Source organism: Glandiceps talaboti, chromosome 17 (genome assembly GCF_964340395.1).
Source record: "Glandiceps talaboti chromosome 17, keGlaTala1.1, whole genome shotgun sequence".
NCBI classification, from domain to species: domain Eukaryota; kingdom Metazoa; phylum Hemichordata; class Enteropneusta; family Spengelidae; genus Glandiceps; species Glandiceps talaboti.
Genome location: NC_135565.1, coordinates 20,812,367 through 20,825,777, shown reverse-complemented (window position 1 = coordinate 20,825,777; position 13,411 = coordinate 20,812,367). Strand labels below are relative to the sequence as shown.

General features: G+C 36.7%; 1 protein-coding gene across 1 annotated transcript; it reads right to left on the bottom strand.

Annotated features, from left to right (window-relative positions):
• Positions 1–2,007: 2,007 nt before the first annotated feature.
• LOC144448245 (tumor necrosis factor ligand superfamily member 10-like) lies at positions 2,008–12,211 on the bottom strand. Its single transcript, XM_078138415.1, has 6 exons — positions 11,696–12,211; positions 10,372–10,426; positions 9,605–9,760; positions 8,184–8,326; positions 7,842–7,920; positions 2,008–4,690 (listed from the first exon to the last, which is right to left on the bottom strand). Exons 1-6 carry the CDS (start codon positions 12,062–12,064, stop codon positions 4,464–4,466), a joined length of 1,029 nt encoding a protein of 342 aa, XP_077994541.1. The 5' UTR covers positions 12,065–12,211; the 3' UTR covers positions 2,008–4,463.
• Positions 12,212–13,411: the final 1,200 nt, after the last annotated feature.

The following is a 13,411-nucleotide window of genomic DNA, read 5'->3' as shown; positions in this document are numbered from 1 at the left end:
CTAGTTTGTCATGCAGAACAATGCACCAACCGGTGTCGAAACCCTGGACAGAAAAACCGAGCGAAGGGCGTCAATACACTTATATAATATTGTTATACTATAGTGTCGTGTGCAAATTTCAATGGAAATCCCCTTTCTTCGTTTACTTGCATTACGTATTCCAACGATGTAAGCAGGCCGATAACAATGTAGTCCAATTTTTTTTCTGATCAACAACTTTCTAAATTTCGCTTCTGTTAATTTCCCCTGGATGTTACTTCTTTGGTTATTATGATAACTGGAGTATTGTAATCAGTACTATAAACTTAGTTTGACATTAATAGTGTAATAATCAAATATCGTGATTGCATTTGTAATTATTGAATAAAAACAGATAGTTTAACTTCAGTGATATTTCAACACACGTAAAGACTTTTCTGTTATAATCTTAGATACCCGTTTTTAGATGACGATGTCTGAATATCGAATGAGCCTGAATACAGTTCGCCTCACCTGACTGAACTATTTTAAGAAGAAAAGAGAAAGCGAAAGAGAATAGCCAAATTGCAGTTAGGGAGACTTTAATATTTTCATGTATTAAAGTTTCCAATAATCAGTTTCCAATGATATAAATTAATCAACAGGTTGTCGGCTGTCAACTATTATAACACTAGCAATGTTTTTCGTAAAGTCTTTGCGTTAGTCACAGTGATTTAGACATGTGTGAGTTCTGTCATTTATCGGGGGAGGGGGGTCAGTTTGGTCATTGCAACGTAGGCTATCGTTCAACCAAGTTTATTCAATCTGAGTCTTCGTGTTGTCATTGGTTGATTTAGCATAACGATAAGTTAGAGGATTGGCAGCGTGCCACTTAGGTTAAACCATAGACCTTCCACCAACATAGAGGGTCTATGGTTAAACTCAGACACCTAGATTGTATCAATCTTCTTGTCTCTGACTTATACTTTGTAAAGCTAGTGACCATACTTTGACGATAGTCATAGGTGACTATTTCGGTGAGATGAAAGCACATTTATCTGCCCATCCCACTCCCCCCACACACCCAGCACACACACACACACACACACACACACACACACACACACACACACACACACACACACACACAGTGTGGATTAATAAACACTCATTGTAGTATTATGCATTCGTCTATCTGTCTCCATATCTGTCGTCTAATTGAATTGGTTGACTGGTATGCTAATTAGTGCAAAATAACACCCGAGGGACATATCCATGATACCTATGTCAACTTGAACGCCAAGTAGTTCTCCTGAGAACTTAGGGCGCCCTCAGAGTCAAGAATCCAACCTCGATGCCACGGATAATCATGCAGTGACGTAACTAAAATCAATACCTAGAATCGAACGCAGTAAAAAGTTTAATGAATAAGTTCTTGTTCCATGAGCAAATTTTTATCAACGATACCCATAATAAGGTTTAGATACTGTGTTAACGAGTAAAGGTAGGATAAACAGAACCTCACGTTCATGGACGGAGGATCATTCAAAGAAATATTTTCAGATCTCCGAGTAATCGTTGCACCATGAACTGCTAAGGAACACACAGGTGTAGTTTAGAAAATTGTAATTGGTCAATAGTTAGGGTCACATGATATATGTTCCAAACATGATGATCATGAAACGACCATTTTAAAAAAGAAAATCAGATTCTTCTGATTGCAGACTTTTTACAAACTGTCTCTCTCTCTCTCCATCCCTCCCTCCGTCTGTCTGTCTGTCTGTCTGTCTGTCTGTCTGTCTGTCTGTCTGTCTGTCTGTCTGTCTGTCTGTCTGTCTGTCTGTCTTGTCTATCTGCCTGTCTGCCTGCCTGCCTGCCTGCCTGCCTGCCTGCCTGCCTGCGCGCACGTGCGCGCGCACGCACGTACTTATGTATGTATGTATGGCGATGTCTCATCTCTCTCATTTACTTATTATCAGTAAATTAAAAATTACGTCCCAATCATAAATAAAAACAAACATTTGATGCATTGTATAAAATATACCATTATCCTCGGCTAATTTATTTACAAAACTATTTACATCACATCTCAAATTAGTCCTCTCATTTTAGTTGTCACCCCCCCCCATATTTTTTCATTTAGGCCTACAGTATCGGCAAAATTAATGTTCTGGTTATTTAATGTTTGTCTTAAAATGAAATCTGTAAAACATGAATACACACGTACGATATTCAATTTGAATAGTATATATATACAAAGTAGCATGATATTGTATTTTGATCTGTATTTACAATATCTAAATATATGATATTTTTGGTGAATGAGTTTACTATTTGAAATAAAAATTATTTAAAACAAAATAAAAAAATATATACAATGATTTATAAAAATCAACAAAACATATAATAGATATATACATAATTTAAAGTTTAATTTGTATGGAATGACGTGATGTTATGATAAATGATAGTCACGTGATTTAAGATATGTTAGAAAAATAATAAAACTTTAATCTCAGAATATATACTTTATCAAATTTAGTCCAAATTGCAAGAACATCTGGTGAATGGTTATCATGTAATATATACAGCCTGCTGCATAAACATTTGTTTGTTTGTTTGTTTGTTTGTTTGTTTGTTTGCCTGTTTCTTTGTTTGTTTTGTTGTTGGTGTGGATATTTTTGTGAGGTGATATTTTGACGATTGTCACAATTGTTCTATGGCCAAAAATATTCTTTAGTATAAAATACTTATATTGTGGTTATCATAAACTCGTTAAAGTTGGCTAAAGATTTTTCCCATTTTACAAAATAATGACAGTGAAAATACTCTGAGTACATCCATGTAAAAGTTAACATATTCAAAATTATTCATAATTATATGAAATATTAATAAAGATATTTTTAAAGGCCAATGGAAACGGGATTATGAATTGTAAATGTTTTCAACTAAAAACTTTTAGTTTTCGCTCTGTTATTGATCGAGGTCAGTAGTTCTAGAGTAATAACGAAACTTGAATGATGTACTGAGTAAGTATGCACTATAAACGTAGATAAGTGGTTGGGGACTCTTTGCATCCATATTGTCTTTCTTTATGTTATTGTGTCTTCTTTTTTCTCTTTGTCTTTCGTTTACGTCTGACTCAGTATTGTTTTGTTAGTGTATACAGTCCTTTATTTGAGTTTTGTGTTTCTCTTCGTTGTTTTAGTTTTTCGGTGTGTTATATTTTTCTCTGTGGTTGGGAGTAAGTTGATAAATTTCCCATTTGTAGATTTTGGAACCGTTATAGATGTCGCACAAAGACAATTTGATTAAAAAAATATTGCCCAGTCACTTGATTTTCAGCGTCTAATGGGCCTTGGAGAGTCAGTAAAATTGTAGTATTATTCAGCATTCACAAAGATAGCAGTGCCTAGTTTACATTGAGAAAAAAGTTGTGACATTTTGTGATTTTTTACCCGTGGAAAATTCGAAAACATGGTTAACTGGAAAATTTGATACTATAAGAGAGTCGTATATCGTAGGTTAATATTGTGCGTAAAACAAGGTAAAAACGGGGGAGGGTGGGGGTTGGGGGTTAACGAAAAGGGACATTATAACCCAAAATATAATATGGAAATATAAGTATTTGAAAAGAAACATTAAAAAAACGCATTTTACGAAAATCAAATCTTCTTCAAAAGTTAGACCTTAAAATTGCGTTTCTGTTTAAAATGGAAAATTAATATTATAAGTACCATATGTATGAACAAGGAGGTTATAAGACGAACATAACGTTACAGTACTGTAAATTCGTAAGTAGAGTGTAGTATCAAACTTTTGTATGGGAATTGAATATAGTTAGAAAATATATTGACATTTACTGATAAATGGAATCGAGAAAGGAAATGTATAACGACCCACAGGCCACAGCGTCTTTTACTATCTCGCCTCTGTTTCTCATTCCCCTGAATGAGTCCCCTAGAAGTCGCTCTTCTTCCGGTAGGAAAAAAGACGAAACCAAAGTTTAAAAACAAATTATTTAACTGTGTGAATGTTGGCGATCTTTCTAACAAACTGCGGTGTGTTCAAATATCCCCAATTTGGCCAAGCCATACGAGATCATTATATGCACCTTGACGCGAACAAAACACTCGCACTCTGTTGCTAAAAAGTGATTGTCTAAAATGTCTGCAAGCTATCAAAATAGTCATGTATTTCGATTGCTTACAAATGGACGGAGAACCAGACATTTTTTTTTCATTTCTGTGTATCGGCAGTAACAAGTCGGTCAATAAAGTTTTATTGCTTTTAGCAGCATTGAAGTCGAGTCGTAAATACCACTAGTACTGTCACAGTTGTTATGTCTGAGTTGAACTCTGTGTTGAACGTACCCGGGTACATGCGCACTCTTGGTAATTGCGTGTGTACACTTTGTGCAAATAGTTTTTAAGTGCTGTGTACTTTATCATAACACAGACAAGTCTGTGGTTATAGCTCTTTATTTGTTTCGCACATCTTGCATTCTAGTCTTCACTAACGAGGTACATTCCCATGAATGTTGACTCTTGATGGCAATCTAATTCAACATTTCTACTTGGTAGATACACCTTCATGTAGATCTTGTCACCTTCTCTCAATCTGAATAGCCCAGCATGGTAACTACTGTAATAGTAATCAGAGTTTGCCTGGCCTTCCTGTGTTCGTCCACTTTTCATCAGGTTGATTGGGTCTGCTGCGTAAGAACTACTGTCTGTAAACATCAAAGAAAATGTTGAGTTAGAAAACAAACTCATTCAACAGAACTTGGGGGGTCATTCAAGTGTCACGATTCATTGTACGTATTGCCTGTACATGTTGTGTTTGTAATCTATACAAAATATTTCTTGATGTGTAACAGATTTTTTCCATTGCCTGGAGATTTGGTATTCAAACTCAAAAAATACGTATGTTAATAAAAGGAACACCTAGTCTACCAAACAGAGTTTCTTTTCATTTTGAGTGCATTTGCTCATGAAAAGGCCTGGCTTATCGCCCAAATGCAACCTTTGTAAGTTGAGGCGTATGAACTAATTTGCATATAGTTTCGATACGTCATCACACTACCAAACGACAAACAACTTTTGTCCAGAGTTTATCATCATTTAACCGCCAAATGGCGAGTGTAATGTAAAAGCGGGATGTGTATCAATTTTCCTTAAAACATATCAGTTATCATTTCCTAAGAATTTGCACTGCCCTGTCTTCATTTTAGTGAGTAATGGATTGGCTTTTTCTGTAATCTCGATATAGTCCAGACAGGCGTACAATGTGCACAATCCTGTGATACAGAGAACGGGTTTTACCGGGGAAGTATAAATGTTTATACGTCCCTGGTTTTATTCTAGTGACTTTGTTCGTTCAGACTGCGACACTTCCATCCAAGTAGACAAACTCTGTTCTGTTTACCATTTTTTAGTACCTCCCCTTAACACAGGCTCTTTCAGGCGAATCACATCATATTTCATGTCGTTAACGATCACCTGATATTTATTTTACAATGACCTGCCGATCTACTACACTGCTTTTTGGAATTTTTCCAGACTTGTGCAAGAGTCGGCAAGTGCTGTAGGCTACTCTAAGTATTTGTATGATACACATCTGCTACATTCAAGTAAATGTTATGCCACTAATGAGACACAAGGATTGTACCATGGAGTACTCGGTAAATTCTTATAGATCTCCAACACACTCATTTAGATTTTTAAGATATCATTAATTGATTCCAACGCTTTATGACACGACCTGCTTTTCTAGGTACCTAGCGCCTGTTGGCGTAAACAAGTATTGGAAGTACCCTTCATTCAAGGACACCGTGTCCCTAGCCTGAGGTAACCTTATTATTACAAGCACGACATTAAGGGGCCGGTCATATGTAATTGACTGGGGGGGGGTATTTTCAAAGGAGGAGTGGGGTCATTTTTAAAGACATCATTTGAAGCGGGGGCGTCATTTTGGAAAACACAACTTGAAGTGGGGGTCACGTCGGAAAACAACAAGATAAGTGTGACAGCGTTATTTGGTATTAATACACTGCACAGAGCGTTGCATTTGATTTCACACATTTTTGTTACATCATGTTATACTGCAGTGTATAATACCACAAACAGGTGTATATATACTATAGATAGCATTATCAGAAATTAGTTTATGTTCCTTGCTGTCAACAGTTGCTAAATTGTAAAGACTAAGTTTGATAGAAAGCGGTGTATTGACTACATATGAGTCTCCATCGATGTATGCTGTGTACTGATATACACTAACTTAGGGAAATTACATGTTCCACAGATTCCAGATAAACATATACGTAATGAAAACAAACATCATACCAAAAGTTATCAATTATATCTCTATGGTTTGATAGTAACGTCATTATAGTATGTATACTTTAAATAAAACAAGTTATATGTCAAAAATGCATGAGGCCGAAGGGAGGGGGTGGGGGTCATTTTGGAAAAATGAGGTCTTTACTGGGGTGGGGCGTTCGTTTTGGCTTTGGGCATCGCAGCTGGGGGGTCAGTTTGAGAAAACCTATGTTCAACTCCAACCCCCCCCCCATTTCAGTTACAATTGGCCGGCCCCTAAATATGACAGATCTAGATCTAGAATACGTATAGGTTCCACATCAGGGAACCCTTTTACGATATATATGCAAGCGAGTACAGTTCCCTGCAGAGAATCTAGTATATCACTACTGCTTTGTTGACACTGTTTGTGTTTCCAGCCTGAATTCAAGAATATGCCCGTAGATGCTATTCCCAATTTTTAAACGACCCCCATCGACCCCCCCCCCCCCCAAAAAAAAATCATGTGCGTACAAGCACGTATTTAATATACATGTACCACTAATTCATACCTGTTCAAAAATTATCTTTGGAATAAAAAGGGTGGCATTGCGAAATATAGTGTTATACTTCAATTACGTGATAAAAGTCCCCTACGAGAATGTTGTTCATTTTAACCCACTAAGTATGATCGAGTATGAGTCGTAAATTTTCGGTTTGCTTTATTAGGTTTGTAACTGATCAACGATCATAGATGATGTCTGTTTAGGTGATTTCCACACAAAAGTTGCACAACTAGCACCCTGCATTGCTAAATATCTTGTTGTGTTGGCTATTGATACCAAGTATTAAAATTCAAATATAACTCTGTAAACAGTGGCATTTAAACTTTGGTGTACATTGGTCAATTCTATTGGCTTTGAAGTTCTACCTGACTACCTGTATGCAAATTTGACATACAGGTACTTCATCTCCGGTTGCACGTAAAACACCTTTGAGGGTCTGTGCTATCTATTCAGGTACCCCTTGTCACTAGGTTACCAGACCCCTTCAAATAAATGGGGAGTTAAACAAACGAATTCTTTGATGTATAGCCAGGATTAAAAGATAACAACATAGAACCTGCTATATATTTGGGGCAGCCCAGATAGCATATGTTTTGGAGTTTAACCAAGTTTTTAAAAGTTTTAATCTCTAACCCTGCTTAGAAGTCATCCTCCGTTGACCACCATTGTACGGACCAATGGAAATTCCCCTATTGCTACAAGGCTATGCCAAATCTCCAACACACTGACGTGCTAACAATGCACGTTTGCACCACTGTTGTATGATGTCAAAATACTGGATGGGTCCCCAAGTAACAATGTTGATACTGTCAGTAATCAGACTAATCAATGGTGGACTTCTTACTCGGTTACAGTTTGATGAGATATGTGTATCGTCATTGATAAGCTGGTTCCGCTTCGTTGCGGCTTTAATCCGTGAAGACATCTCTCATCAACACTCTAACCCTATACAGAGTGTGATTCTTGTTTTCTTTTTTAGAATTTTGAATTTTACCCAATAGGCTATAATACCCACCGAGAACTGTATAATGCAGGTATTCATTGATGTTCATCCGACTTCTTTGGTTTTCATCTCTTTCATCCCGAAAGTATGCCTACAAAGCAAACAATACATTACTGTCAAATGGTGACTGAGACTGAGACAGTGATGAGTATTAAACATATCGACGTGGTGACTTAGAAGAAAAAAAGGTTGGTGCGTTGACAGAAAAACGACTTACATGTAGCCATTCACAAGTTTGTACTTTACATACTGGCAGTTGTTGTAGTCGGTCTAGAATCAACAAACAGACTAAATTCACCAAACACGTCATTAATATTATTTTGAGGAGCGATAGCATTTATTTACTTTATTTACCTGTGAATAGATGTAGTAGATACCCGACAATGGAACAATCATGCCATGTCTATCAACATCAATATGGTGTTTAAATGCTTGACCATACACAGACTCCCATGTACCAACCTTGACCTTGCCTCGCTCCCCATGTATGCCTTTGTCTGTTGGACAATAATTATATGATTATTTCCGGACTGTACTTATTTTGCTCTAGGCTTAGTTTAGATGTGTAAAGTTGTTTCTCTACGACGTGTAAAGTTGACGGTGTCTCAACATAGCGCAGCTGTACACACAATCACACCATACGCCAACCACATGCGAGATCATTTTTAATATTAGAGATAGTTTGCACTACCCTTAATGTGTTACTGCACTTCTCGTCTTTTTTTCATGCTGGTATATTGTTAATTGTGAATGCGAGTATTCGTTGAAGTGGGTTCTGCAATATTTTTCGGCATCGTGAGTTTTGTTTGTTTTAACCTATTCACATACACACCATTGCGTTGTTCTTTCGTCAACAGATTCTTGCGAGCTTGAAAGTAGGTTTCGTGGTAACAGTTGTATTAACCGCATGACGCACTTTCTGAGGTACCTATCCATGGGTTCTGAGTCACAGTAGGGGATTACCTTTATCGCTTGCCTCACTCGATTCATAGCAACACATCTTTGAGATATTTTCCATTTAATAAAATTATATTGCGGTCAAAGAAAGTGACCGTATTAACGGTCTAGAAAACTTAAATATATCAAATTTCTGACGTGATATTTTTACTTTCGGTTTGATATTAACAGTGGTCAGATAATAATCATCAGTAAACGAATTCCTGCAGCAGCAGCAGCTGTTGTTGTTGTTGTTGTTGTTGTTGTTGTTGTTGTTGTTGTTGTTGTTATTATAAATCAAGATTGTTTGACCTTATTCCCTCGGAACTATGAGATCATGTTCTATTATGGCAGCAAATTGGTTTCACAAAGCTGTACATATAGTAACGAGATTGTCAAACATGTGCGGGGTATCTAAATATTTATTACCACTCTTACCGAAGTAATACAATAGGAACTGAAAGAAAAGCTATACCAACATAAAAAGATAATGTCGGTAAACTAAGAAAGGAAAGCTTTTTGTTATCAATGAAATAACAAAAATGATGTCAACCATGGTAGTCCCCCTTTCTCAATTTCAGTAGAGGAAAAACATTACGTCATTTTTATTGAAACACTCGAAACTCGTGCAGTGCGTCAAGTGATGACGGAACCAAATATTGGTAAATTGACGATTAGGGAAGTTTACGAATAGCACAACACACGTGACACGATTGCCTTCTGCTTTTGTTTCGTATTGATTCACGGCTGAGATGTGTGTGTTTACAATGCATGTATGTGTATAAACACTAGGTAGAGAAAAACGTCTACATTGATTCGGAGATAAGTTACCAACTTACTTGCTGTGAACCCAGCTGGACCTCCAGTAAGGTGTATCGCTACGGAGAAACCTGGATTATTTGTCGCTACAGTCCTCCGGGACGACTCTAGTAACTCTGTTGAATTTCTAAAGAGTAAACGCTGAATATACCTTTTAACTTGACCAAGCGTTAATTCTGTGTTGAGAAGATATTTATAAAAAATAAAATTATTAATGCAATGATGATACAATTATTATCACTTCTCGCTATTTTATGATTTTAAGAAACCTGTATATAAATGATTTTAGTATATCATAAATTGCTTAATGGTACGTATATACACACTTTGAAGGTACATGGTTTATACTTTTGAAAATATATACATTGAAGATTGATACAAAGTAGCGAACAAATACAGCATTGTGGTGTATAAATACATTGTATTTTCAAGGTACATGATATATTCATATTCATAAGTTCATTGAAGATTTATATTGAGCAGTGAACGACTACATCATTATGGTGTATCAATATTTTCAAGGTACATGATATATACATATTCATAAGGTCATTGGAGATTGGTACAGAGTAGTGAACGACTACAGGATTGTGTTTTCACAAACAGGAAGAAAATAAGACGATGTAGTAAATAGAGAAGCAGAAGTCAGTCAGACTACTTGATTAGCCACTTCACAAGTTCACCTAATTTGGCGTTCAACATGATTTATGCCACTGATCATACGTTTAGTCCCTTGTCGTAATATGGATACGGAAAAGTTTGAATATACTGAGTGGTTCTCCGGTACCTGATTTATCTTGCCGTGTACTGGAAAATAGTTGTTGTACTTCGTCTTTGATGATCTATAAGTTAATGAAAGCGAAAGTTATACAAATTGTCGTCAGGTTTAAAATAATAATAAAGTTTGTCGAAACTGGTCGTAAAAATACTAATACCTGTAAAAATGAAAGAAGTATCAACGCTTCGATTTCAGGTTCTCGGAAAACCGGGAATATAAGTTCTGGTCCAACGTCGCCAATCGTTCTTATCACCCGAGTTTACACATAAGTGTTAGAGAAAGTGTATTTGTATCTGCTAATATTATAGTGTTGGCATGGAAGCCATATATATTACACTGCAATGATAGGTTATAGAAAGTGACAAAAGACACGATATTAATTCTTGCCATTCTCACTAACCAAAGCTGATAGTTCATCGATAATGCGAAGACGGGTGCATGTTGAACGGTACCGTAAACTGTAATATAAAGACGGTGTGGTGTACGACGACGTATTCTTACATGGTCACGGTTCCTAAGTCATTTACAGTTTATCGAAACTTTCAATAATTCATTTTTTTTTTTACAAACATCATAATTGTTTTATTTATTTTTGCTTGATGTCTTCTCTTTCATCGTTTTTCTTGTGCAGAATGGGTGGGTTGAATGCTACACTAATGATTACCACGAAACTGAGGTGATTAAGTTTGTTTCTTAGAAGAAACTGGCGTAAAGCGTAATTCTTCAAAGAAAAATAACGGGGAACGTACAACACATGCCAGTCAGAAAACGAAAGAAAGTAGTCATGAAAAGATAAGCACCTTCATAATTACAAAGTAATGTCTGAGACTTAACAACTGTGGGCCTACAACACGAACCGTCTGATTGTATACCATGTAAAGCATACATTTCGTATTGAGAGACGGTCAACAAAGCTAGACCTGGACATAGTCGCCATGGCAAGTCAGACGAGAGCTGTTCTCTTTCTGTTTGAATTCTACGAACTCAGACTTGTTTACAACTGTTGTACAGAGTTCGTGCCAGCGTGTCGTTTCACCTGATTGTTTAGTTCAATAGATTGAAGGCCTAGCTGTCTAAAAATAACTTTGAGTGAAGCGTTCGATAAGTGTGTACACAGTCTATGCTGACAACTGTGTCTGGTGAATAACCATTGGACAGGTACGTAAACAAGGTACAGTATCTTCTACAGAACAAAACACCCCTGGACACAACATACCAAACTGTGTTATTGGGACCTCGGGTCGAAGTTCACATCTGATTTAGTTAGATGCACAATGCAATCATTTATATCGACAGTACTATACTAGTATAAAGCAGAATCAGAGACACTTACCGTTCTTAAACTGTCTTCGTCTGCAGAACAGCACCTAAGGATGCCATCACCACTAGCAACCCGATTCGAATTTTGCAGTCTTAGGGCTCTCTGGTAGTCAAATAAACTTTGATCTTCTCCTCCAGATCGTTCGCATGTACATCCGGGTCGTTCACCACTTTGAGCGTTGTTGTGCAGCGGTGGTTCGGTAGGATCGAGCGCGTTTCTGGTCTCCAAATGCTGTATCGTAAACTCTATTTGAGAGAGTTCATTTTGAAAGCTTATGATTGTAAAACCGATGATTATTGGGTATATTACTAGAATAAGTAACGTGTGGAGAATAAGTATAGATATCACGATAACACTTGGGAATTTATTTTGTTTTTCCATTTTACGTTTGCATGCTATGAAATCGAACGGGTTTCTTTTTCACTTTTAACATAACAAGTTTGAAATTTTCCGCCATGCAAACTATTTCCACCCACGCTATAGGCGAACCAAGCACCAACCGGACCACCAGGTCTTCAGCAGTCAACAAAATCTCGAAAAGGGGAACGTTGTGATGTTAGCAACGACTATTTATATTATTCTCAGACCCAGTACTAGTGTGCCGTGTGCAAAATCGATCGTCGGTGGTAATCCCCAGTCATCCAAATATGTTTTATGATTATCGGGGTCGGATAATTTGGGCCACATGCTGAAAACTTATTCTGATTGTATTTTATTTATTCACATCAAAGCGAGTGACAACTCTTATGATTGAATGCCAAGAGTACACAAATATTTGTTGTGCAATTTCCACAATTCCTGTACAACTTGTCACTATTTCGTTCAAAATATCTCTCAAATTGCTAATAAGGTAATCCCAGTGGCATTGTTTGAGTTTGAGATTGAAACGAATAGAAAATTGCAATGCTTTGCTTTGATTTACTAAAACTCAGTACCGTTATTCTTCCGACACATGAAAACATCGCAATTTGTAATGTAAGATTTGTGATAAATGAACAATCGAGTCACATACGCATATTAAACCACCTTACTTGTATTCACAAGCTGGTAACAATAACCCCGTATATAGTAAAGAACCGACACGCAGCACTGATTAACAATAGATTAGCAATTGCCGCGCATTTTCTCAATCGCAAATGGCGCGTACACTCACTGTAGCTCTAACTATTGTTCTTGTTTATCAACGAGTCCAGAAATTGGACCAATTTTTTTTTCGGTTGCAAAAGTGAGTCAATCATCAACGGATCCTGTTTTAATATACAAACAGTGCTGAAAGACAGTGTTGATTTTTTTGGGACGCGACTTCATGATAAACAAGCTTTTTTTTAATAATATAATAGACATTTGCCGATTTGTTTTTATTTTTTCTTCCATGGGCAGTTTCATAGCCCGTTTTTCACACTCACAAACATTCAAACTTGAAAATCAATGACTTCATGTTTATATATAGGAAACTACCTAAACCACTAGGTGTAGTTGGAATATATATCCAATACAGAGTACAAGTCGACCTAGTTTTGGGACTGTCAATAAGTTCATGGTGATTGTGTCAACGATCAAAAGGCAGCCCATCGCAGTTAACAATAACATCAAATGGTCCACCCTATTCTAACTATAAAACTTACTAGGAGTCGCATGCTGTTGGCTATATAACGTAAATACTGCCTGTTTCAAGATTGCAAAAACGTGCATAACACGAGGTTGACAAACTGTAGACATGGTTTTTGA